This window comes from Cebus imitator, unplaced genomic scaffold (genome assembly GCF_001604975.1).
Source record: "Cebus imitator isolate Cc_AM_T3 unplaced genomic scaffold, Cebus_imitator-1.0 Scaffold287, whole genome shotgun sequence".
In the NCBI taxonomy this organism is placed as follows: Eukaryota; Metazoa; Chordata; class Mammalia; order Primates; family Cebidae; genus Cebus; species Cebus imitator.
Genome location: NW_016107602.1, coordinates 377,364 through 405,304, shown reverse-complemented (window position 1 = coordinate 405,304; position 27,941 = coordinate 377,364). Strand labels below are relative to the sequence as shown.

General features: G+C 43.1%; 1 protein-coding gene across 1 annotated transcript in view; it reads right to left on the bottom strand.

The window, feature by feature from the left end:
- SLC7A14 (solute carrier family 7 member 14) overlaps positions 1 to 27,941 on the bottom strand; it is a 117,474-nt gene that overhangs the window by 30,211 nt on the left and 59,322 nt on the right. Inside the window, exons 3-4 of the mRNA XM_017501967.2 lie at positions 6,481 to 6,717; positions 4,346 to 4,563 (exon numbers count right to left, since the gene is read on the bottom strand). Coding sequence (XP_017357456.1) covers positions 4,346 to 4,563; positions 6,481 to 6,717 — 455 coding nt within the window. The remainder of the gene's footprint in view (positions 1 to 4,345; positions 4,564 to 6,480; positions 6,718 to 27,941) is intronic.

Genomic DNA, 27,941 nt, shown 5'->3' with positions numbered 1-27,941 from the left:
AAAAAAAAAAAAAAAAAAAAGAAAATTAAATATCGACCAAGTAATTAAGAAGAGTTTTAGAATTGCACTGACAGGATGTCTTCATAAACATTGTGTATTCAGCCTGGGTCAGTTAAACTATATTCCATCTGAAGATAAAAAAAAGAGACGACTATCCCTTAATGTTCTTCCAAGATTCTATGACTTCATGAAAATTTAAAGGAAATATAACATGTGAGATTTATTACCTTACTACTTACTAAAGAAGGCTCAGAGAGAATGATCATAATACACAAGGTACTCTATTGGTAGAAAGGGCTTTGGAGTCACACAGATCTGGGCAGGAACCTCAGCCCTGGAGTTGACTAGCTAAGTGAGGTAAGGTCAGTTTCCCAGCTTCTGTGAGGATTCTCCACTTTTAAGTTAGGAATAACAGCACCTGCTTTAAAGTTTTGTTGTAAGAGAGATGTTATTCATGGAATACAATGACTGGAACCCAATAGGTAGTCAATAAATACTAGCTCCTTCCTGGTGTAGTTTTTTGAGACAGAGTCTCTCTCCCTCTATTGCCCAGGCTGGAGTGCAGTGGTGCAATTTTGGCTCACTGCAACCTCCACCTCCTGGGTTCAAGTGATTCTCCTGCCTCAGCCTCCCAAGTAGTTGGGACTACAGATGCACGCCATCACGCCCAGCTAGTTTTTTGTATTTTTAGTAGAGATGGGGTTTCACCATATTGGCCAGGCTGGTCTTGAACTCCTGACCTAGTGCTCTGTCCACCTCAGCCTCCCAAGGTGCTGGGATTACGGATGTGAGTCACCACACCTGGCCCCTTGTGTAGTTTTAACTATTGCCAACCATAACAAGCTGCACATAAAAACATCCAAGATTTTGCTATTTTTTTGCAAACGTGGCACAATTAATTTTGCCACTTAATAGATGGGAAAAACTGAAAGCACAGAAATTAACTGATGGCCAAAGTCTTACAGTAAGTCCATGACCTAATAATTTCTTACATTGTTAAGAAAATGGTGAGAACACTTTCCTGCTACAGTGAAAATAAAACTGAGGACTAAGAAGCAGCTTCTCTGTTTCTTCTGGAATTTCCGGCTGGTGCAGCCTGCCTGCCTCCACTTCTGCCTCCACCATGTTCGTCACGGTGACCCAGAGTCCTACAAGGCCCTCTGGCCCTTGGGCCTTCAGCAGCCGCCCCTACACCAGTGGGCCTAGTGCCTGCATCAGTTCCTTGAGCTTCTCCTGAGTGGGAATGCAGCAGTTTCCGGGGTGGCTTGCATCATGGGAGGCCCAGCTTCATGGGAGGCATCACCGCCGTCATGGTCAACCAGAGCCTGCTAAGCCCCCTTAACCTGGAGGTGGACCGCAACATCCAGGCCGTGTGCACCCAGGAGAGGGAGCAGATCAAGACCCTCAATAAGTTTGCTCCTTCATCAACAAGATATGGTTCCTGGAGCAGCAGAACAAGATGCTGGAGAGCAACTGGAGCCTCCTGCCGCAGCAGAAGACGGCTCAGAGCAGCATGGAACATGTTCCAGAGTTACATCAACAACCTTAGGCGGCAGCTGGAGGCTGTGGGCCAGGAGAAGCTGGAGGCGGAGCTTGGCAACATGCAGTTGCTGGTGCAGGACTTCAAGAACAAGTATGAGGATGAGATCAATAAGCTTACAGAGATGAATGAATCTGTCCTCCTCATCAAGAAGGATGTGGATGAAGCTGCAGGGAGTCCCGCCTGGGAGGGCTGACTGACCAGATCCACTTCCTCGGGCTGCTGTACGACGAGGGCATCCGGGAGCTGCAGCCCCAGAGCTCAGACACGTCTGTGGTGCTGTCCATGGACAGCAGCCGCTCCCGGACACGGGCAGCCTCATCGCTGAGGCAAAGGCACCGGCCGAGGAGATCGCCTACGGCGGCCGGGCTGGGGCTGAAAGCACGCGCCAGACCGAGGATGAGGAGCTGCAGGCGCAGGCTGGGAAGCCCGGGGATGGCCTGCGGCGCACAACGACTGAGACCTGCGGGGTGAACGGAACGTCAGCGGCTCCAGGCGGAGACTGAGGGCCTCAAAGGCCAGAGGCTTCCCTGGAGGCCGCCATCGCGGATGCCGAGCAGCGTGGGCAGCTGGCCGTCAAGGATGCCAACGCCGAGCTGTCCGAGCCGAAGGCCGCCCTGCAGCGGGCCAAGCAGGACACGGCGGCAGCTGCGTAAACACCAGGAGCTCATGAACGTCAGGCTGGCCCTGGACATGGAGATGGCCACCTACAGGAAGCTGCTGGACTGCGACGAGAGCCGGCTGGAGTCTGGGGTGCAGAACACGGGCAGCCACACGGAGACCCCCAGCGGCTGTGCGTGTGGTCTGAGCTCGGCCTCCGGGGGCCTCCCAAGCCGGCCTCGGCTACGGCCTGGGCTCCAGCTTTGGCTCTGGCGCGGGCTCCAGCTCTGGCTCTGGCGCGGGCTCCAGCTCCTTCAGCCGTGCCAGCTCCACCAGGGCCGCGGTTGTGAAGAAGTTCGAGACCCCTGATGGGAAGTCGGTGTCTCAATCCTCTGACGTCCTGCCCAAGTGAACAGCTGCGGCAGCGCCTCCCAGGCTGCCCCTCCTGCGGCTGCCCCAGAGCCCGGGAGGGAGGCAGCTGTGCAGGGGAGCACAGGGAACCAGAGACCCACCTGAGGTCAGCCGTAGCCCTCAGCCCAGGCGCAGGGGAGTTTACAGCTTGGGAATCCCCCTTGCCCATACGTCCAGCTGCAAAACAATTCAATTGCTTTTTTTTTGGTCCAAAATAAAACCTCAGCGCTGAAACAAAACAAAACAAAACAAAAAACAAAACAAAAGCAATAGAATTACAGGAAAACATTCCTTTTCACTCTTGTAATTTATTGTTTCTCTTATACGATAGGAAAGGAACAGTTTGTATCATAAGATAATATAGATTTGGGGATTCAGAATGGGGCCAACAGTGTTTCTTTGTCTCTTCTTTTGGATTTAAGTAGTTTCAGTATTATTCATTTCAAAGCGGAGGAATGAACTTTGTAGTTCTGTTGAATTCTTACAGATAAGCAGAAGACTAGGAATCTTGGCTTAAATTGCTTCTTTGCTTATTTCTCTGCATTGAATGGCATAGCATGGTTCAGAATAAACAGAAGTGGTTTTGAGTGTTCTCCAAGAAACATTTCTGATCCCTGGACATGTTGGAGAAAAACCAGTCTAAGCAAATGCTACAAAAGCAAAGTTGGTGGAATCCGGCGCTTGCTTTCTGCTGTCAGTCCCGGGCAGACTTACCTCTCTCCACCTTAGGTTGTTCATCTGTTCAATGAATGGATAGGATCAGGCAACCTCTAAGGTTGCTGACAACTCAAAATTCTCTGATTTATTTTCTACCATGAAAAAAAAGATGGGCTAGTGAATTTCAGCAATAAATCCACAACAAGTATTTTTAGTCATCCTAGAGAAAGAAACCAGGTACAACTGAGAACCACTTGTCAGTATAAAGAATTTGCCACTCTGACCTTCCTATTTTTCTCTAGCATAAACCTCACTAGCCAGATCATGGAATGAGATCTGAAAATGTCCTTTTGGTCCAGCCCACCCTCTGGCTAACCCCTAGACCACAGCAGGTAGACCCGTCTGTCATGAACTATGCCTTTGGAACGGGATTTATAGCACAGCCCTCCATGAGGCCAGCTCAGCTGTCCTCAGACCCCAGTGGGACTCTCCTCCTAGAGTCAAATGCCTACATTGGAATTAAAAACTGTTATTTTCCTAGTTTCATACCCAGGCAAAACTCATTCCTTCCCCACTGTCCCCTTTCCCTGGTCTCCTTTATTGCCTTGTCTATTTATGTTCATGTTGCTCTCTCTTAGGAGATTGTAGAGATGATTCTATAGAACTGAGCTGTTCTTCTACAGACTTTGGAGTCAGGCAGCCCTGGCTGACTGGGTTCTGCCACTGACATTGTGTGTTCAACAGCGAGCCATTTGAACTCTCTGAATGGGAGTATTATTCGTCTTTAAGACTAGAATGTAAATATCTTCCTCACAAGATTATCAGGATAATTAAATGAGATAGTACATGCAAAGCTACCTAGCACAATTTTAGGCAATTGCAGGTGGCCGAAACATTGAGTCTATTATTGTTATTTGCATAAAATAGGATCTTAACAAATGCTGGTGAAACAAATAAAAAAATAAGAACCACTTCTTCAGGATATTCCAACTAAATTCAGATCAAAAGGTGATAAAGAGGGTGCTATGGTAATTATGGAACAGAACAGCATTTTCTTGAAAATATGTCTTAGGCTGGCTGCAGGGTTGAAGGCAGAGTGTATATGACCGGCACACCAGGTATTTGGAACAAACTTACCCCTGACCAGCCGTGGGGCAAGAACTGGCCCTCCGCCCAGTATTTTCCATTGATAAAGAAGAGGCCTGCGATCATGATGAACACCCACACTGCCAGGTTCAGCACGTTGAGGACATTGTTGAAGCCTATGGAATTCTTCACCCCCAGAGCAACAATGATGGTCACGATGACCGCGATCAACAGAGCCAGAAGGTCTGGGTATGATTCTTCACCTTTCCCTAGAGAGGAAAGACATGATTTGACATTGTCTAGGGAGAAGAAAGGGCTGTGCAAACTCCTGATCCTACCCCAGTGCATCTGCACTCAGCTTTAAGAAGGGCAGTAAGTCTGTAAAAGGAACTCGTGTGTGTGTGTGTGTGTGTGTGTGTGTGCGCGCGCGCGCACACCTACACATCCAGAAGTAGACACAAGTGTCTATTTACAAATGAGCAGTATTTGGTAGACAGGTAAGATGACCTGATATCCTGGACCAAAACTTGGGCTATGTGTTGTGACAATTACAACAGCACCTATGGAACCATGGCACAGAATATTTGAAGTAGGAACTGTCCTGGGATATTTGGGATGTATATTTAGGTCTAACATGTTATTTGAAAATTGTTTTTAGCTTCATTATGGTTAATTTTACAGTCTGCAAAATTTCCATCCCATTCCCAAACCTTTTCTTTATCAGCAAATTTAAGAATGTGTGTCTTTGAAAACGAGGGCAAGAGGGGTTTTCTGTTCTTTTGTATATATGTGGTTGTAGAGAAAAAAATAACCATGCGCAGCCTGCTTGGTTTTGCCCAATGGCCAGTGGAGTCCTGCCCTCTATAGAGTGGAAAAGGCACTGCCTCAGCTGTCAGGGGTCCTGGATTTCAGCTGTACTTTTGCCCGTAGCCAGATGTGTGGCCTTGGGCAAGGTTGCCTCATCTCTCTGGACCTCATTTGTAAAGCAAAGGACATGAATGACCTGATTTTGGAGGACTCTTTTAGACCTAAAATTCTATGCAATCAGTACACTGACCAGGTTTGTTCTTTATATTTTTATCTTGTCATGGTACCTAGGTGCTCAGCATTTTTGTCAGTTCTTCTGAGATAGGAACATTGAAGTCAGATGACTTGACACAGCCGCAGAATCAATCCTCTGAAGCAAGACTCCAGAGCTTCCTCAACTATTGTTTGGCTTTCCTTAAATGTGAGTTTATCAGGCAAGATGGAGAGTGGCCAGGCACGGTGGTTTACGCCTGTAATGTCAGCACTTTAGGAGGTCGAGGTGGGCAGATCACAAGGTCTGGGGTTCAAGACCAGCCTGACCAACATGGTGAAACCCCTTCTCTACTAAAAATACAAAAATTAGCTGGGTATGGTGGTGCACACCTGTAATCTCGGCTACTCAGCAGTCTGAGGCAGGAGAATCACTTGAACCTGGGAGGTGGAGGTTGCAGTGAGCCAAGATCACGCCATTGCACTCCAGCCTGGATGACAGAGCAAGACTCTGTCTCAAAAAAAAAAAAAAAAAAAAATGGAGAGTGGGTGGCAAATGATGGATAGAGCCTGAGGTCTCATGGTATTTGTTACATGAGCTTCTGACGGTTTAGCATTCGCTGTTATATTACCCCTTCCTGACCTCTTCTAGGCTGGAATCCATTTTGTTCCTTAATTTTTTTTTCCATTTGAAATTTGGAAAAAATCTGATGAAACCACTGGAGAAATTGCTTAAAATTCTTTTTTTCCTGCATTGTTTTTATTTTTATATAGCTATTGACATGTGGATGTATGGCTTGTGTTCTTTGACGTATGATATTACATTAAAACCTTATGTTATTACAAGTTTTCCTAATCATCCTTTTAACTGCTAGCTATATAATATTTATCTGCAATTTATTTAGTCCTTTGTCCCATTGTAGAATATTTAGGCTGTCTCTAACTTTCAGTTATTGTAAAGGAGGCTGTGATGAGCATCTTTTTGTATAATGCTTCTATGGACATTAGATTTTTTTTAAGGATGGATAGAGTCATAGAATTACTTTGCAAAAAAAGAGAGATGTATTTAAGGATTTTGATACATTTTGTCAAATTGCTTTCTGAAAGGGGAAATCATTGGTGGCTCGGTAAGTTCACATGTTGAGGGTAGGAGGATGTGGCAGTCTCACCCAGGCCATTGAGGGTTCCCACGCTGTCTACCATCCAGCGGCTGATAGTGTGGTTGGCCAGTGAGTCAAACATGCTGCTCAGAGCACTGGCTCCAGCCGCAGTGCCAATCAGGTACTCCAGGATCAGGTTCCAGCCAATGAAAAATGCCACAAATTCCCCGACAGTGACATAGCTGTAGGTGTAGGCAGATCCTGTGGTCTTGGGGACTCGAACTCCAAACTCTGCATAGCAGACCCCTGCAAGGGACAAACATACACAGATGGTGGACTTCAGGAGATGAGGTGACATCCTGTGGCTAACAATCTTGGGTAGAACATATTAAGACTCTCTAGGATCTCAGAACAAATACACAAAGTTTTATGTACACGAATAGATTCAAAGCCAACTCTGATCTCTTCCAACCTCACTTCTGAAAAATGTGAACCTAAATACCTAGCAAGGCAATCAACTAATTCTACTGAACTGTTGGAAACTAATCTTTATTTAGAAAAAAATTCACTTGTGTGTGTCTCTGTCATGTTCCTTAGGTGTCAGCCTGCATAAACCTGAGCCCAATTCATTATGATCCCCACCCTTGGCGGCACCAGGGTCATATTATGCACAGACTTCTTCTCTTTTGGTTTTTACATGTTATAGAAGGTGCTCCTCATTTGAGAGTGATACTTTGAGCAATCTGTGAAAATGCTGTACTATATCTAGTAGATAGATAAAAGATGCAAATATAAGTAAATTACTAATTATTAACAAGGAAATTTAGCACATGCACAAAAGATAATTTAATAAATACTTTTAGAGACCTGTCATGTGCGTGGCAGGGTGTGAAGCACTGAAGATAAAAAAGACAAATGGCATATGCCCCTGCCCTCAAGGGGAGAGAGGCCATCAGTGCCCATTGTAGGCTTGGGCGCTGTGTAAGCTTGACAATGTAAAAATGTATAACGTTGGGAGTAGAGGTGTGAGACATGTACTCAGAGGATTTTGAGGCATATGTAGGGATTAACTGGATGAGGAAGGTGGAATATGAGGCAAAGATATGGCAGAGAGAGACCATATAAAATATTTGGGTGGAGGGGGAGTGTGCAACCAGGTATTAGAAGGCGACGAGGCTAACCAAGTAAGCAGAGCCATGTGTTTTCCAAAGTGGGTTCAGGGCCCACTTCCACCAGAATCATCTATTGAATCTTAATTTCAGGAGATAGGAACCAGGATGCTGCATTGTAACCAGCTCTCCCGGTAATGCATGTGGTCACTTGTTTCTGAAATACACTGGAATATTGCCTCATTCTTTAATGTAATTAGAGAATAAATTAGAAAGAGGTTGAAAACACACCAAACTTCTGGGAGTTGGGAGAGTTTCCTATTTTGTGCTGGGAATTCTGGGTGTGGGCCAGTGGGTGGGGCAACAAGTTGGAGGACAGTCTGAGGACAGCGGGAGGAAACATCCCAGGGGTGGGGTGTGGGGGGATGTGGGAGGGAGCTCAAAGTCAACGTTACCTTCAGTCCCAATTTTGTTAAGAGTCAACCCTGAGGTTCTCTTATCACAAACCAGGGAACAATAGTTCACCCTTTTGTGAATAAAGAGAGCAGGTTTCTTCTTCTTTGGAAGTGGGTGAAATGAATGCAAAGAAGCAAAAACAGATGTCAAAAGCAAAGGCACAACAAAGGATTCCATGAAATGTACTGTCTCTTCCTTCCCCTCGGCTGCTTCAGTTGTCAGCATGTCTACATGGAAGAAGCACTGGACCAGTTATGCTGGGCTCCTGTTTCTATTCCATCCCTATATATTCAGCATCCTTGTTTTGCAAATAAAGGTATTATACCAAAGGTTCTATTAATGATCTCCTAACTCTGACACTCTAGGATTCCATCTGTTACATTGAATTTTGTAAATTTTTTGCTGCAAAATCTATCAAGCACAACTTAGCTTTTCTTTTACATCAGTTACTGTATCGTCTGGTATTATGGAGATGCTCTCGGGGACAGTGAAGCTGTTTGTCTCTACATTAAATGGCCCAGGCTGTTATTTATTTTGAGTTCCTATATCAGTCCTCCTCCCCTTACTTTGTAAATATAGCTTTTCATCTCTTTCCTTGATGTCAGACTGTCAGTTGCTACTTCTTGTTGCTGTCCCTGTGCTTACCTGGAGCAGTAAGACCAGCTCTTTTCTAAATTGCTGCTTCCAACACCTGCTATTTAAATTGTTAGAGTGAGTCTAAGATTAAGAGGAAATGGTCTTTGAAGAAAGGCTTAAGAGCTCTTCCATGGGGAAAGTATAGAGTGTGCATGCATTAAATACAAGAACCTGATGATATTTTCTTGGATGCCGTGTGTTTTCAGGGTTCTCGGGAGTTGAGTTTGCACATGCAGATTTGGTTGCTCTTTCAGTGCTGTGTGAGGAAGGAAGTGAAGAGGCAACTCACTTCTCTGTTTTGGTATCAGATCCACAGCATTATCCAATAATTCCTATATTCTATGAGCTTATTCTCATCACCCAACTTTACCACCTGATCTTGCACAAGATTTATAAGTAAAATCTTTTTCAAATGATGCTTTTGAAGCAGGCATCGATTTGATCACAAATTTAATTTGGAGAGAGAATATTTTGGAGTTTGTGCAATCAAATATTCTCTCCATAACATTCGATCTGACAAATTAAATTTTAAAATACCCATTTCACCACCAGAATACACTTGCCAAGGGTAATTAGCAAATGGCCAAGTCTTCATTAGGTCTTGTGAATGAACTAGTCCATTGCTGTCTGAATCAGAGAAAAAGGCCCTGGCTGTGCATAGTATAAGGAGCATCTGGAATCTTAGCCATTTCCCAAGGCCCTGCTGGGGTACTGATGACTATAGTTTGTGGAGAACAGTGGGAAAAAATCAATCAGCCACTCACCATATTAGACAATTTCTGCTCCAAGAAATCATTGTTTTGGACACACTGTAAAATATCTTATAATATTTTTAAAATTTTCTGATTTGTTTGTATGGAAAAATTCAGACTTATGGTGGGCACTAGAGAACATCTAGCCTGGCATTTAAACTTATTGGTGAGAATTGAATGTTTACAGCCTGAAATGTCCTGAGAAAAATGTTCTCATTCATTCAACTATTTTGAAATATCTGGTATGTAAGAGAAACATATTCAAGAGTATCTTTCTAATTTCAATAAGAAATTAAAAGCATGGAAAGGGAATTTTTTTTTTTTTTTTTTTTTTTTTGACAGAGTCTTACTCTGCTGCCCAGGCTGGAGTGCAGTTGTGTGATCTCAGCTCACTGCAACCTCCACGTCCTGGGTTTAAGCCATTCTTCTGCCTCAGCCTCCTAAGTAGCTGGGATTACAGGCATGTGCCGCCATGACTGGCTAATTTATGTATTTTTAGTAGAGATGGGATTTCATGGTTTGGCCAGGCTGGTCTCGAACTCCTGACCTCAAGTGATCCGCCTGCCTCAGCCTCCCAAAGTGCTGGGATTACAGCAGGAAGCACTGTGCCAGGTGAAACATTGGTTTTTATCCTAGATTATTTAGGGTCCTAGAGTAGTGAGTGTCCAGGGGCAAGTTACTTACACCCCTATGGATGTAATGAGGTGGCCAACTAGATACACTTTAGGTTCCCTTCTGATGCATCATTCTTTGGTTTCACAGCTAAAGCCACCTCTTAATCATCTAGTTAGTGGGGGAAGCCCTGAAGAAAATACCATATGTACCAATGGTTCTTAATAGAGGTGGCATTGACTCCTAGGGGAATTTTGGAAATATGTGGGAGTGTCTATGGTTCTCACAATGATTGTGGACACTTGTGGCATTAAGTGGACAGGTGCCTGGGCTATTTGTCATTCTGCAATGTGACTGACTCACAGATTGAAGCTCTGTCTTGTGTCACATATGACTGCTGATGCCCCCAGTGGACATTCATTTAAGTACAAACCTGTTTGTAATTTTTGAACTTGAATTTATCTCCATTTTACACATGCACACAAAGTAAATTTTTTGGCATGGCTTTTTAGACATTGAATTTTCCAGGACTGCAACAGCTGGGTAAATTGAGAGACAGTTGTCATTTGTTTGGTTTGGAATTAACTGAGTTGATCATCATTTTGGAAGACCACCATCAACAACGTTATTTATGGTCTTTGAGCATCAAGTAACAGACCTATATGCGTCTGCATTTGTGGCAGCTGTACTCACAGTGGTTCTATAAGTGACCACAAACATCTGACGACTCCGCTGTGTCTCCTAATGTACGCATGCCTAGCATTCATGTTGAAATAAATATTGTTTTATTCAAAACAACTTTTTTGATCTATATTTCATACTCGAGGTCTATTCATTTTTTAAAAAATTAAGTGTGTAGGAAGGTAAGAATCTCCAGTTTTCATCCAGAATAGTAGAGGCAGCATTACAAAATATTTATTACCAAAAATGAATTTTGGTGTACTAGGGTGGATAATCACTATTTTAAATGAGAGATCAACAGCCAGGCGTGGTGGCTCATGCCTGTAATCCTAGCACTTTGGAGACCGAGGTGGGTGGATCACCTGAGGTCAAGAGTTCGAGCTTAGCCTGGCCAACATGGTGAAACCCATCTCTACTAAAAATACAAAAAAAATTAGCCGAGTATGGTGGCAGACGCCTGCAGTCCCAGTTACTCTGGAGGCCGAGGCAGGAGAATCATTAGAACTTGGGAGGTGGAGGTTGCAGTTAGTCGAGATTGTGCCATTGCACACCAACAGGGGCAACAGAGCAAGATTCTGCCTCAAAAAAAAAAAAAAAAAAAAAAAAAAGAGAGAGAGTTCAATGTATAAATAATCTTTACTTAATTTGGTGAATCCGTTAAAAAATTTTGCCGGAGTCACCTTTCTAATCATATTTGCCTTATGCTATTATCAAAGTGATTTTGCATTTTGTGGTTATCCACCAAGTAATTAGAGGGAGAAGCATGTTGATTTCAAAAGTACTTATTAATACAGCTAGAGAGAATCAATATGAAATCCAGAGTTTAGGTGCAGGCAGCCATCAGTGAGTGACCGCAAGCTGCAGGCCACAGGATGGAAATTTTCCCTTAGTGTTGGTCAGAGGTGGGAAATCTAAGTCCCTGAGAAATATAAAGGATTTATTTCAGCAGGACTAGAGGTAATAAGCCTGCAAGTCTGATACCTTTTCAATTACCCGCCATATAAGTCTATCGTAAACATATTCCTATTTATATTTTGTCCTATTTCTAGTGTTTTATATTTCTGTATCCAGAACTACTTGTGGTTAAATTGACAATTTGTCAGCCTAAAAATCAGCTAGATGTGGAGAGGACTTCCACATCGAAAAGTGGGGCGGGACAAGGTATCAGGAGTCTCGATTTGCAATATTCTCTGTTAATCCTCTTTTGTGTATCTCAGATGATGTGTGATTTGGGGTTCAGAAAAATGTGGTCCTTTTCAATGTGAATTTTTTTTCAAGTTAGAATAAAGATCCAGCTGTAGGTTTAGTTCTTTCAGACAGGCTATATACAACGTTGACCTTTCCAAATGATGCTTAACATAGCACAACCCAATAGCAAAGATAATCATGACATGCTTCTCCCCAGGATTCCCTATTGACCTCTTAGAACCAGGAGGCAAAACTTCTCCTTCCTAAGCAGGTAAACGAGAAAGACCCAGCTGTGAGTGGGCAAAAGGAGGAAATCTATTTTTTAAGTGGAGATGCTCTTCCACTTAAGGGTGAAGTTACTGGAGGTACAGTTTGTATAATATGATGAATTCAATTGTTATCTTGCCTGGTCATAAGTTGAGAAGGGCTTCTCCATTTAAGGAGTAGATTTCTCTCTGCATTCCACCAAGGTGAGCCATTAGGTAAATAAATACTTTTAAATAAGTGTACTTTTACCTGAAAGGATTAAATCTAGGGGTTATTCACACTTGGATGCCAATTACTCAGACAGATTTTTCCATTAACATGTAGTTTACCTTACTTTGACTATTCCCTTACCTACTTATCAGCTATTTTAACAGTTTCCTAAATACCTTTTGACTTTCTAATTTCCTTCCTTTGTTCCACACACATTAAGTGGCTACTAAATGAGGCACTGTAATGAATGACAGAGACACAAATGGTAAGACAGATTTCCTGACCTTGAGGCATCTATATTTCAATCAGGAAAGAGTTCAATAAACAGCTGATTCCACACGGCCAGCATTTCATACTATTGAGCATTTATGAGGTGTTCTTGGAGCCCAGTGTGGTGAGCGTGGTTCTCAGGGAACATGGTTCTTTGGTTGCTGTGGAAGCAGGGAGATTGGGGTAGGGAGGCTTTTGAGCTACTTCTTGGAGGGGGGAGCTGGGCTTTGCCAGTCAGAAAAACAAATAGGGGAAAGGGTGGTTTCAGGCAGATGAAAAGGTGTAGTTGGGATGACACATGCATGCTACTTTGGAAATTGTGGAAGATGAGCCTGCAGAGGTGGACTGAGATCAAATGATTGAGGCGGTGGGACCTTTTTAATAGACTGGTGGACTACCTGAAAAGGACTACAGTTCATCTGCTTGTATAGTTTAAAGTTCTTTCTTAATTGTAGAACTCTTTTTTTTTTTTTTTTTCACACAGTCACATTTGAGAGCCTGATACATAAATAGGTGAAAGCAGGTGGCTCTGTTTGAGGGGGTGGGAGAACTGAGGCTGGTCTACTTAAGGTCTCCTTCATCCCATACCTCCCCAAAGGCCCTGACCCTCCTTTGTGGACCCCCAGGACTGACTGAGCATGGGAATGGGAAGGAGTGTCAGTTGCTCATCAGGGTTGTTCTTTTTTTAATAAAATAAATAAAATGCAGCTGAGCCCCAGACCTGAAGCTCTGTATTCCATTAATGGCAGAGTTCGGGCTAGAACTGAGGTCTCCTGATACCCAGCCTTAGGAGCTCTTCAATTCACTCGTTCGTTTATTCAATGCACTGATAAGGTATTATCTCATGCATCTATATTATCTTTTAAGGCTTTAAAGGTGAACAGGAAGAATACAATCTCTTTTCTGTGGGCCTATGGTATCATGGAGGAAACAGACCAGAAAACCAACCAACCAGAAGAACTGTCCAAAGGGAAAGAGGCTATCAAGAAAGAGGAGAGGGAGTAGAGGCAGTTGTCCAAGAAAAAAATTTGCCAACTTTACAGTTTCATTCAGGCCTCTGGGATCACTGACAACTGGAGAGTTGAGTCAGGTTGCCTTGGGTGGGGGGGACCCAGGCCACTGATATCAGGTCCTATTAGGTGTTTTGCCTATACTGTATCTTATACTTCACAGTGGGTAGGTAGGAAGGTTGGGGTGGGCTGATGTAGCAAATGAGGTCAGTGATTTCTCATCCATGAAGTCATTCTTCCCAAGTGCCAACTATCTGCCATCTCCCAGACACAGGATGGAATCAGCTGTTGGGCTGCACTGGTGAAATTCACCACTTAGACCCAAACATGCCTTTAAGAAAGTCCTCACCAAATATAGCATTTTGCTGAGAGTTGTTACTCATTTTCTTCCTTTTATTTATTTCTTTATTTTTTTTTTCTGAGATGGAGTCTCACTCTTTCACTCAGGCTGGAGTGCAGTGGCGCCATCTCAGCTCACTGCAACCTCTGCCTCCCAGGTGCAGGCAATGCTCCTGCCTCAGCCTCCTAAGTAGTTAGGATTACAGGCTTGTGCCTCCACGCCTGGCTAACTTTTGTATTTTCAGTAGTGACGGGGTTTCACCATGTTGGCCAGGCTGGTCTAGAACTCCTGACCTCATGATCTGTCCGCCTCAGCCTCCCAAAGTGCTGGGATTACAGGCATGAGCCACCACGCCCGACTTCATTTTATTAAAATATCTCTGTTCCATTTGTAAAGCCACAGGAGGGCTAAGACATACTGTATATGTAGCTATGGTCACTAATCCTGCCTAAATGTAGATGGAAGTGGGGTATGAGGAGAAATCACAGGACCTCAGAGAGAAATGAAGTGTAAATTCTCTCAGAAATATTTCTTTTCCCTGTGACACCGAGTTCCATATGGTGAGTAATGCAGTGTCCCCGTCATTGCTGTCTTGAGAAGCAGGTTGCTGGGTCCTGAGAAGCGTCTATCCAGGCCCCATCATGTGTGGCTGGACCCAGTGAACCTGCACTGATGTCCTCTTCCCTATGCCCTTGGTTAGCCAAGAAAACTGTGGGGTTCTTCTTCAGGGAGTGATTGGTCAGGTGCTCTGTCCCTTCAGCCTCACTGCCACTGTCTCTTCTACTTGAGCAATCTCAGTCACTTCATCACTGGCCAGGGAAACCCAGGCAATTTTTACAAACGTGTCTGGAGGAAAAGCAATTTGTCTGGGAATGCCTGTGTTTCTTTGTGTCTAAGAAGAGACTCATGATTTCTCTGCCCAAGCAGGCCCCAGGTGGACAGTAACCACCTGTGCTTAGGGGACATGCAGCATCATTAATCGGGGGGTATATGACACCATTAGTTATTGAACTTGACAGGGCTCCAGTTAAAGTTGGGTAGGGAATAGAGAATACTCAAGTCCCCCAAGCCACAGCATCAATGTATCAACATACAAACAGGTAAGAAATAAGTTGTCCTTAAAGTCAGAGAAGTGACCCACAAGACAGTTCAAGGAAGTTTAATAATTTGTTGATTAAATGTATCCAACCTGCAGGGTGTGGTGGCTCACGCCTGTAATCCCAGCACTTTGGGAGGCCTTTTTGTTTTAGGAGAGGGAGTGAGGTGTCATAGAATTCACACAGCCTCTGGAGAGAGACCCAGAGTGGCTATGACAACGAAGTAAGATGTTGCACACAGATCACTTTGCCCAGTGCCCGGCACACAGTAGGTGCTTAATAAAGGACAAATAAAATTATTGCTAGCTATGGTCTGGAGCAGGTTGCCCAATTCACTGACCCGGTTTCTCTACCTGGAAAATGGTGCTGGTGATACACCTACTACGCAGGTTGTTCTGGGTCATCAGAGGACCTGTGTCACAGTTCTTGACATATGGTAGGCACTCCTTCAGGGGGAGCTAGGGCTATTATTCATTGATGAGGAAAAGGAATCCCAGAGAGCTTTACTTAGCAGTAGCCCGTGGAATATTTACACAGGAGCCTTTGCCTCAGAGTGGGATAAAGGAGGTTGGAAGCAAGTATCGCTAGCTGATGGTTTTAGAGTCTCAGAGTTTGTAGGAAGATAAGAAATCATGTTGATTCTAGACCAAGCCCTAGGTGTGCTCAACCCACTTCTGAAACAGAACCTGGAGGGAACACAGGGAGGGGAAGAATGGGGCCAGAGACTCTGGATTTAGGAGGCTTGCAGGAGAGAATCTTTTGGTGATGGGGATTTGGTTACAGCGCCTACTTCTAGTTCTCTCCCATCCTGTGATACAAACTTCTAACGCTTTCACCTCCTTCCTTCTCCGCTCCTCTTTTCTACTCCCCGACTCCTCAGAACTCTAGGTGGATTTGGCTTTCTATAGGGTACACATATACAATTTGCATTTTATGGCGTGAGTGTTGCCACCTGCTGGTCGATGAGGATGGAAGGCTGGCATGCACTGGGTAAACTGGCCACAGCGTCTTCTGTGCACAGCTGACAAAGATGGGGGTTACTGTTCTTCCTAAGAGTCCCACCTACAGTACATCATCCTGATAGATTGTTTCCAGCTAAGTAGCCCCTACTGAATGCAACAGCAATGGTGAGTTTTGAGCTAAATTTTGAACAAGAGAACTCAAATGAATGGAACAGTGACTTTCTTGGATAAACTGGGGGGCTTTTTGAAAGAGGCTTTCCCACCAAGGAAAATAGCAAATGTTCTTGGCTGAGTTTATAGTATTCTGCCACATAAGCACTCTCCTAATTAAAATAGCCTTAGAAGTGTTTTCAAAGGAGCGGGTATTTGTATCTATGCTTCATATATAAGAGAAATTAATTATATATATATATTTTTTAAAGTCTAAGAAATTATAAGCTAGGGCATTATTTTTTATTTTTTATTTTTTTGAGACAGAGTCTTGCTCTGTTGCCAGGCGCCAGGCTGGAGTGCAGTGGCACAATCTTGGCTAACTGCAACCTCCGCCTCCCAGGTTCAAGCAATTCTCCTGCCTCACCCTCCCGAGTAGCTGGGACTTCAGGTGCACGCCACCACACCCAGCTAATTTTTGTATTTTTAGTAGAGATGGAGTTTCACCATGTTGGCCAGGATGGTCTCGATCTCTTGACCTGGTGATCCACCCGCCTGGGCCTCCCAAAGTGCTGGGATTACAGGCGTGAGCCACCGCGCCCGGCCAGCTAAGGTATTTATAAACAAACTTTCAAGAGAAATAAATATAGTCAAGGACTATTCTGGTATTTATTACAAGTAGGAAATGTCTAAAGAGTTAGTAAGATCTACAGATATATTTGAGCAAATATGTGTATATGCATATATATATATATATATATGTAAATGTATACATTATATATATGTTTTCAATTACTTTGCAAGGGAGGTTTTAGGGTCAGATCTATAAGAGTGACCAGTGGTGAGGAATAGTATATAAAATGTTTGTGGTACGTGTCAGCAAAAAATTGCTTTTCACATACATACTCATGACTCTTAATGAAACACAGGCACAGGTTGTGTCCAGGGCAAATGCATTCCTTCGGTTGTTAAATAAAGGATCCATTCTCTTGCTTGCTGTTTGTTCTTCTCCATGCTAACGCCACCTTTTGCACTGTGATGTTTGCCTTCACTACACCCCAGAAATTGCCATCTCTAACCCACAAGCTGTCAACAGAATGGCCTTTTGTCAGTGTCCCTGCAGCTTGTGATGCAAACGCTCATTCCCTTTCTGTTCCCTTGTGTAAGAATCTGTTCTTCCTTTGGTTTCACTCCCTTTCTTCTGCGCACTTCTTTTCTTTCTCCATCGTTGCTTCTTATTATCCATCTTCATCTGTGTGTAGTCACTTAACAAAGTTCTTCCTTAAGTTCTCTTCTCTCCTTGCACCCCTTTGCTTTGGTGATCTCACCTCCTTGCCAGGGCAAGCGCTAGGAGCTCTTCGATTCCCTGGGGTGGCCATGGCTCCTTGTCACCAGCCTCTGTGAACTAGCAACATGAGGTGTGGGCCAGAGTATTCAAAGTAGATGGCCTGGGACATGCAAAGCTCCTGAACTGCTGTGGTCAGTCAGTTAGACTCCACTTAGAAAGTCTGCCTGTGCAGACCTCTGAGGGCAAGGGCTGGTGCTTGGCATAACTCCTCCTCATGAGTTTCCATCAACATTCCTGTCTCAGGTGTTTATCCCATGACTGTTGGCAGGTACCATGCCTTACTTATCTCTACATCTTTAGCATCTATTCCAGTGCACAAAGTTGAGGCTGCTTAAATATACTTCTTCAGAAAAAGTACGTTGACATGATACCTCTTTTATTTTCCTTTATAGCACTTATCATTGTTTGTAATTATTATACATGTTTATTTACTTGTTGTTTTGAGGCACAACCTATTAGTGTGTTTTAAGGCACAGCCTTGTTAAAGGAGGTTGTTCCTGTAGAGAAGAGAATTCCTCTTGGGCATACACCTTCCGAGTCAAAAGCATGCTCTTTGTGCAGGTTCATCTGGAGGACAGTGAGTAGGAGGCAAGTCTGTCAGTCTTTTTGCTCGGGGTGGACTGAGGAGCTTCAGCATTGGAACCAGGACTACTCATTTGCATCGAGAACCTAGCCTTGTTAGGTTGAAAACTGGCCAATAGTCTTGGTAGTGCTGGTACTAACACAAATATCACTGAGCATTTACTATGTGCACAGGCATATTAAGCACTTTACATACAAAATCTTAGTCTTCACAAAATGGTTATGATGCAGAAACAATTATAATTTCCATTTGCAGATGATGAATCCAAGATCTCAACAGGTTATCAGGACTTCTCAATCTTTATCACATAACATAGCCCCCCCTAGAAAATGACACTTGGTCCGGGTGTGGTTGCTCACGTCTGTAATACCAGCACGTTGGGAGGCCGAGGCAGGTGGATTGTCTGAGATCAGGAGTTCTAGACCGGCCTGATCAACATGGCGAAACCCTGTCTCTACTAAAAATACAAAAATTAGGGTATGGTGGCTGGTGCCTGTAATCTCAGCTACCTGGGAGGCTGAGGCAGGAGTGAGGGAGGCTGGAATCGCTGGAACCTGGGAGGCAGAGGCTACAGTGAGCCGAGATCATGCTATTGTGCTCCAGCCTGGACAACAAGAGCAAAACTCAGTCTCAAAAAAAAAAAAAAGATATTTATATGTATATGAAAAAGAGGTAATGTATAAAAGGGCGAGCCTGCTCACTAGCCTGGGGCCTGTGTCATTTTCCATGTGTCCTAAAGCTGAAGGATCCATATCTTGGCACATGGCACACCTTTAACTTTCAGCAACCTGTTTGGGAAGCTCTAGGGTTAAGGGTATTTTCCAACTCACGGAAGGAGAAAATGGCAAAGCAGGACTTGAACTGAGGCAGTTCAGCTACAGAAACTAATTGAATCTGGCTCCCAGATGCTAGTTGGGATTGGGATGAGTGTGGGGGTAATTGAGACAATAGGCCCTTCTTTACAAATCTTTCCCCCTCTGGATTCTTTTTCATGCAAACTCATGTGACAGGCAATCCAATTCAAACTCTTCATTTTTCAGAGGAGGAAACCAAGACTTAGATCGGGACATGTGAATGACTTGCCTGAGGGCTCTGAACTGCTGAGGCTGAGAGATGGAATTAGACCTCAGGTGTCCCGACTTCTGACCCAGGCCTGATTGTCTCTTGCAGCACTCACAATTATTTCATGTGTGTCTTGTTTCTTCATACTGATGTGAAGCCCTTTGTTTCAGAGTTCTTTCCTGTGTTCTGCAGCATCTCCTGCTATGCTGGGGCCAGTGAAGGTGGTCAGTCCCTCCCACAACCACGCTAGGTGCTCGTGGTATGCACCGTCCACACTACTCGGTGCTGCAGAAGATGTAAAAGAAACCCAGGTTTTCCTGGCTTTGCTGGAGGAAACTCATTATCGCCATCAGCAGTTTGAGAAACTTGCAAATTTCTATTAAAACGTGCTCACCTTCTCTGAATTGGTAACTGACATCCTTCCTACAGTGCTGTCAATCGATCCCTATATAGAAGAGCCACATGAACTTTACAATACCTTTCTCCTCACTGCTGACAGGTGACAGAAAGATGCTGAGCTTACAAGTCATTCTCATGACCTGGTTTAGAGAAATTTTGGTCTAGAAAACTGCTCTGCCAATCAATAGGGTAAGGTACAGGGTCTTTTGAAACCCCAATAAAAGTGAGGGTTCCTTGATTCATTTGATTCTCTTTGGTGAGCTTTTAAATTTAGGGGTGGGCTGGGCACAGTGGCTCACATTTGTAATCCCAGCACTTTGGGAGGCTGAGGCAGAAGGATAGCTTGAGGCCACGAGTTTGAGACCAGCGTGGGTAACATTGCAACACCACCTGTCTCTACAAAAAAAAAAAAAAAAAAAAAAAAAAAAAAAAAAAAAAAAAAAAAAAAAAAAAAAAAAAAAAAGAAAGAAAGAGAGAGAGAGAAAGAAAGATAGAAAAAAGAGAAAGAAAATTAGTTGGGTGTGGTGATGCATGCCTATAGTCTCAGCTACTGAGGAGGCTGAGGTGGGAGCGTCGCTTGAGCCCAGGAGTTTGAGCCTGCAGTGAGCCATGATCGTGCCACTGCACCCCAGCTTGGAGAACACAGTGAAACCCTATCTCAAACATAAATAAATAAATAATACATCTAGAAGTTTGTGTCTGTATGAAGTAGTTTTGGGGGTCATGGTCTCTATAATCAGGCTGAATCATATTTAGACCCAGCCTTTGCCAGTGATCACCTTGTGGCTCTGGACAAGTCACCTAACCTCCCTGAGCCTCAGTTTTGTTGTCTGCAAAATGAGTATAATAATGGCATTTATTTTGTACGGTTTGTTGGGATTGTGCAAATGGTTTTCAGTTAGTGTGAGGCACAGCAAAACTCCTCAAGTTTAGTTTTACGATGAGTCATAAAATGGGGACATTAATATCCACGTGGTAGGAAGATTGAGAGGATTAAATGAGATAATGTATGCACAGTACCTGGTGCGCAGTATTTGCCTAATAACAATAAAACTTATAGTAATAATAACATGCATTAACATTTATCATGTGCTTGCTAAGTTATATCTTAGAGACTTTATAAGCATCAGGAGTAGCTGCATCATCATTCTGATTTTGACATGGCTGTGTATTTGGACATTTGCGGGAACTACTCTTCTAGAGGCTTGAGGACTAGCATGCATTTGTTCATATTTGCATTTCCTTCCCATCCTCTCAACATTCTGCCTCTTCCACTCCCCATTGTGGTTAAGAGCAGTTTCCAGAGGTGTTTCGGGGGAACAAACAAAGACAAGTTGTGGAATGAATGACTAATCCTAGATCACAGAGGAGTCGCAAAGGACCAACCCTCCTGTTTCACCTCTCAAGAGTGTCTTCAATTTGAGGAGGGAAAATTGTTTATTATTCTGAAAGATAATACAAGGGAATTTGTCAGACTATCTATATAGACTGAGTTTTTAAAGAAATCTTTCTTTGGTCATGAGAACCAAACCCAAGGTGAACACTGAAATGGGGATGCTACATTTGGGCTTTGCGAGAACCAGCCCAGGAGGAGGTTGGGAACCTGTGGAGAGACATCTGCTCAACAGGGCTCTGCTCTCTTACCTCCTCCCCAGGGATTCCATTACCATGAGATTGCCTGATGATGGATCACAAGGTGCCAAAGATCAAATGAGAATGGCAGGAAATACAAATTATAAACCCTAATGCCAAATCATAAACTAAGGGTGTTGAGAAAAATACTGCTCAGTGTGATGATCCTTCATTGCCTTTTAGACCCAATCAATGGGAACTGATCACAATTTATTAATTCACATCTAATAAGAAAGACTTTCTGGCTTCAAAGATCTCAGAGATAGCTTGCTGAAATGGCAGAGCATGAGCTTTGGCATTCACATTCATAGATTTGAGTTTTGGCACGGCACTAAATAGTTGTGGGATGTTCAGGAAGCTCCTTTAGCCTCTGGCTCTGGCTCCTTATCTGTAGAGCGGAACTAAAGTCATCCCTTCCTCCACAGGATTGGTGAGGATGGAAAGGAGGTGCTACACAAAAGCCCCTTCCGCAGCGTGATACACGCAAAGACGAGTTTTAGCCCCCTCGTGGTGTTCTGTGGTGGTCTTTTTGCTAGAGTTTTCTGTTTCTATTTTTACTTTCTGTCACCAGAACTGTGTTGTAAAATCTATTATTTTAATCACATTGTTTCAATAGTTTCTCTATTATTTGTCTTTCCTTGGCTAGAAAGAGCCTTTCTTGCTCTCCCTGCTCATCCTTCATCTACTCATGCCCAAATTCTCTTCCTCCTAAGCTTCCTTTTGACCTTTCAGGGATTAAGGCTTCATTTCTCCTGCAAGTTTTATACAATATGCCCATGACAGCTTCCCCACCTCTATCTTCTTTTCACTGTATTACTAAAGTAAATATCTGGTCATGTCACTGAACTTCTCAATGTCTGCAGAATGATACCTAACCTTCCTGGCATGGCCCCTCATCCTTCCTTTGAGAATTTTCTTTGTTTAGTGAATTATCTCGGTGGATTATTTTGGTTGGGGAAAAATATTCTTTGGAGAATGGTGAGGATGAACTTGGAGGGTGATGAAGAAATAACTGCTTGGTAAGATATGGACAGAGCTTTAGGGCTTGACAATGCACAGAGTAGAAGGTGAGGTTATGGGAGAAAGGTTGCCTATCCATGGGGCTAAAAGCTGGTGCCAAGAAGAGAGGATTGTTGGATGTTTTCTAAAGGCAGAGAGAGCTGGAGTGTCTTATATTCAAGTACGAGCTTGCTGTTTGCTGGGATTGACTGTACTATATCTCCCATCTCTGGTCCAAACTTTCCATAAAGTCTATGGCGCATACAATCTTGTATTACTGATGCTTTGGGGAGATGCGTTTGATAATGATGATAAAGAAAGAGGACAGCAGGTAGGAGGTAAAACGCAAAGTGGTAACAGAGACTCTGTAGAAGCAGAGACTTAGAGCCAGAGAGTGAAAATAAGCTTCACAGCTCCCTAGATTTGCTGAGGGGGACTTTAGATTTTCTCATTGTAAATTGGGAATCAGAACCAATTTTATTTAAATATTGCAGAACAAATTGACCTCAGCAAACTGTAAGGCTTCGGGGTTTTGCATCCATTATAGATTTGGCAGTGACAGATAGTTTTTCTTTTCTTTCTTATCAACAGAATTCTGTAATTCTGGGGTTGGCAATATACCCAATTAGAAGACTATAGTTGTCAGCCTCACTGGCTGTGGCCAGATGTCCAAGTTATGGCCAATGTCAATGGGAGAAATGGGGAAGGACTTAAAAGAAAGATTCTTAAAAAGAGGACGGAAAGAGGCCGGATGCGGTGGCTCACGCCTATAATTCCAACAGTTTGGGAGGCCGAGGTAGGCAGATCACCTGAAGTCAAGAGTTTGAGACCAGCCTGGGCAACATGGCAAAAGCCCGTCTCTACTAAAAATACAAAAATTAGCCAGGCATGGTGGCGTGCAGCTGTAATCCCAGCTATTCATGAGGCCAAGGCAGGAGAATTGCTTGAGCTCGGGAGGCAGAGATTGCAGTGAGCCAAGATCGTGCCACTGCACGCCAGCCTTGGCAACAGAGCGAGACGCTGTCTCAAAAACAAAACAAACAAACAGAGGACAGAAAGGTAAGGAATCACCTGCCTCAACTTCCCATTTTTCTTCCTGCCTTCTGGAACTCAGACATACTGACTGGAGCCTCAGAAGCCATCTTGGGTCTTGAGTCACCTTGCAATGGAAGACAAATGTCTGACTGATACAGCAGAAAAATAAAGGGGCCTGTGTCTCCATGTTTGAGAGGCCGCAACAGCAGCCTCTCTCCAGGTTTCTTGTACACAGGACAGAAATGAAATTATCTCTTATTTTGGTGTTCTGTTATCTGCAATCGAATCTAATGTAATCTGCTAATACAGTAGTAGAGTAGCAGAATAATTACCAAGTGAGCTCTGGAGTCAGACTGCTTCTATCCATTCCTTATGCTGTCACCTCTTAAGCAGGAGCCTTAAGCAAATTACCAAACCTTTCAGAACCCTCTGTTTTCTCATCTGTAATATGCAGTAAAATAATGTGTTAAGCATTTAGAACTCTTTTGGTACAAAGTAGATAATAAATGGTAGTTGCCACTAAGCCTATTACATTGTTACGCCTATTATTGCCATAGTTTCTTATTAGGCTTGGCATTCATCTCCATCAATAAACAATGGGACCCAATAGCAACGGGTCCTTTAGAAATAGATGAGAGGCAATTTCTTGCCTATTTTTGGTACTGCCCCAGGACTGATACATGGGGGGAACCCAATACATTTTTACTGAACCTTATCTTATTAGATTTTTGCCAAACATTTCTTATGAGTAGGTGACAAAAATTGTAAGTATTGTGTACCAGGGAAAGGACTGGTGCTGTATATGCATACTGTTGTTGAATCCTTACCAAAAACATTTGAGAAATGAGCTTGAAGCATTACTATAGAAAGTGTATGAGCTTAGGACTCATTCAGAGCTATATCCTGCTGGAAGAACAATTTTAATAATGTTAAAAGAGAACTGGACATAAGTTTAGAAAAAAAAGTTAAAGCTGCCTCTCTTCCACTACTCAAGTTCCTAAGACCCTCTTGGGGCTTTGAATGGCCAGATGTCACTGGCATGATGACTTTGCTTTGTTTCATCCATAGCCAACTACATTAGAGACCTCTGTAAACCATCCTGCCTCCACCCTTCGGTCTCTTCAAAAAGCTGTAGGTGGGAACCACTAAGAAAAAAACCCATTTCCTCCATCTAGTTGATACAATCTGCAATACACAAAAGGGTTTTTAGGTTTGGCATAGCTATGGGGTCCGGTTGTGGTCTACTGAGCTATTGAAGAGTAGATAAGACCTTCTGGACAAAGCACAAGCTGCTTCCTCTGATAAGTTTTCTTCCACCTGTGACAGGGCAGTGGGCAATTATAACGTTGGGGCGGGAGTAGTGGGAGGGGCTTGACAAGTTGCTATAACCTCCCAGCTTGACAAATTGGAAAGAAAATAGATGGCTCTCTGAGTCAGATTTGTCTCATGTTATAAGCTGGTTTGCGTAGCATGGAGAATGGTGCTACAAGGCCAAAAAACTCTTTTAAAATTGTGCTGTCCAAATAGTTTCTGTTATGTTGATGCAAAAGTAATTAGAATTAGAATTCCCTGGGGAACTTTAAAAAATTCCAATCCCTGGGTCAACTGAATTAGAAACTCTGGAGGTGGTTCCTGGGCATCAGTATTTTTAAAAAGAAAGAAACAGAAATTGAAAGACAAGCCACAAACTGGAGAAAGTGTTTGCAAAAATACATAACTAATATAGGACTTTCTCCAGAGTATATAAAGAATGCTTAAAAGTTAATAATAAGAAAATAAAAAACCTGATTAAAAAATGGGCAAAAGGGCTGGGCGTGGTAGCTTATGCCTAGAATCCCAGCACTTGGGAGACCGAGGTACACAGATCACGAGGTCAGGAGTTCGAAACGAGCCCAGCCAATATGGCAAAACCCCGTCTCTACTAAAAATACAAAAATTGGCTGGGCATGGTAGCACATGCCTGTAGTCCCGGCTACTTGGGAGGAGGCAGAAGAATTGCTTGAACCCGGGAGGTGAAGGTTGCAGTGAGCCGAGATCACGCTGCTGCACTCCAGCCTGGGTGACAGAGTGAGACTCCTTGTCAAAAAAAAAAAAAGGGCAAAAGATTTAAATACTTTACCAAGGAGAGCACATGGATGACAAACCCACAGAAAGATGTCCAACATCGTTAGTAATTAGAGTCATGCAAATTAAAACCACATTGAAATATTGCTATATACCTTTTAAAATGGCAAACAAACCAACCAACCAACCACAAAAAACAACACTTGACAATTCTGAGTGCTGGCAAGGAACTTCCACATATACCTGTGCGAGTCAAAAATAATACAGCTACTTTGGAAAAATGCTCAACTGTTTATTGTAAAGTTGCGAATTCACATATCATACAAATTAACAACTTCACTCCTAAGTGTTTACTTGAGAAACCACAACTTGTCTTTATATAAAAACCTACCTGTAGATATTTACAGTGAGTTTATTTATATTGGTGACAGACTGGAAACATTCCAGTTGTCCTTCGACTAGTAAAAGAATAAACGAATGGTGGTATATCTGTACAATGGGATACTACTCAGCAAGAAAATGGAACAACCTTCTGGTACACACAACATGAATGAATTTCAAATGCATCTTACTAAGTGAAAGAAAGCAAACTTAAAAGTTACATACTGAATGATTCTATTTACATCATGTTCTGGAAAAGGCAAAACAATAGGGACTGAAAACAAATCAGTGGTTGCCAGGGGCTGGGAGTGGGAGGAGGGATTAGCTACAAAGAGGCAGCATGATGAAATTATTTTGGGGGTGTGGAGCTCTTCTGCATCTTGATTGTGATGAAGCTTATGTGATTATTTGTGTTTATCAAAGCCAGTAGAAACATAAATTAAAAGGATGCATTTTATGATATGTAATTATAACTCAGTAAAACTGAACTCCAAAATCCATTTTTCATTATTATAGAAAAAAGTTTCCAAGTGATTTAAACTCATAGCCATGGTTGAGAGATATTGCTGGCGTTCTCTCTCAACCTATCAACAGATTTGAATCTGGGTTCTGTCATTTAAACTTCAGTTTACATATTTTCCACAGATGTGAAATTGGAGATAATAAAACCTACTTTAAAGTGATAAAGAGTTTTGAGGGTCACGCTCTCTGGAAAGCACCTGATATAGGGTTTGGCACAAAATAAAAATAACTACGTATTTAGAGCTATGTGCTTGGCAATGTACCAGGCACTTAATATGCATCATCTTTCGTCTTGACAACAACCCTATGAAGTAGGTATTAATTGTGTTTAAAGTGGAGAAACTGAAGTTCAGAGAAATTATGGAACTTGCTCAAGGTCTCACAGCTAGTCAGTGGCTGAGCCAGGTTTCAAGTCTAAACTGAATGTTATTGATTGCTATGCTACTTCTGAAATCTATATTTCAAACAAACATCTCACTCTTTATCACTTCCTAGCTTTCCATCTCTCTGTCCCAGTATTTTAATTGCAATGATATCTTGACCTCATTGACAACTCCAATTTCTACTGATTCTACCACTGTTCATGAGTCGTCACTCTTGTGTCTTCACTTCCCTTCATATTCAGCCTAGATTTTGTAAGTCAGCACAGTTTACTCTTCCTTTGAAAATACCCTTAACCCCATTACTTTTTTCTCCCTCTGCGTGGAAAAAGTTAAATCTAAGTTAATCCCAATTTTCTCTTTACTTCATTCTTGCAACTAAGGAGCAATTATTGCTGAAGATAAATGCACAATTGTGGAGACTGGACTCACCCTCAGGTGAGCCAGGTTTTGATTAAGACCAGAAGGAGAAAAGGACCATGAATTAGAAAGGATGAAGATATAGGGGAGTTTGATGATTGTGGTATGGAGAGGCAGTAGGAAGTTTTGTCAAAGGTGAGGCAATGTGGGGATGATGATGTAAAAGTAGAAAGAAGGTGCTGAAGGGGCACTTCCTTTAGTTTAGTGACCAACAATCACATAGGGAGAGGCCTGCTTGAATAAACCTGCTATAAATATGTGAACATTGGCACAAGTTATAATATTTTGGTCCTGGCCCAGGCTAAGGACTCTAGGAAGATTCTAAATGGCCTCAGTGGTTAGATGAATCAGTCATAAAGCATAGAGAAGTGTTATGGATGGGGCCATATGTGGAATCCTGTTTTGGGGAGGGGTAGGGTTTTTTCTTCTTGTGCTTGGTGCTGTGGTGAAGGCCTCAGTTCCTGGGCAGGACCAGGGTCTTTAGTGGAGGTGGGCTAGTGATGTGCTGGTAAAGGCTTAACAACTGACTCTGAACAACAATAAAAACAACAAACACATAGTTCCCATAGCTGATTCCAAGTTAACAACATGACATCACTGAATGTAAAGTTGGAAACAGGTATGCACAATCAGTACTCTTGGCAGCTGGTGTGAGCTGCTCCAGCATAAGACAGTCTGGGCCAATCTCAGGCTCTCCATGTGAGCAGTGGAAAAGTCTAGATTATACATCGCCCCTGAGCACTGTGGTGGGGGTGGAGGACAGGCTCTGGTTTCTGGATGTAATGTATCCTGTGAAGAATAAGACACAGGTACTTCATTCACCAAAATCACTTTGGTCTGGGAGACTGAGTCAAAATAGGATGAGATCCTGAGAAAACTGTGTAGTCTTTATTAACTTCAGGGATCGGCCCTGTGCCTTCTGTAGAACCCTCTGGTTACATGGCTGAGTTTTGTTCTACTATTAA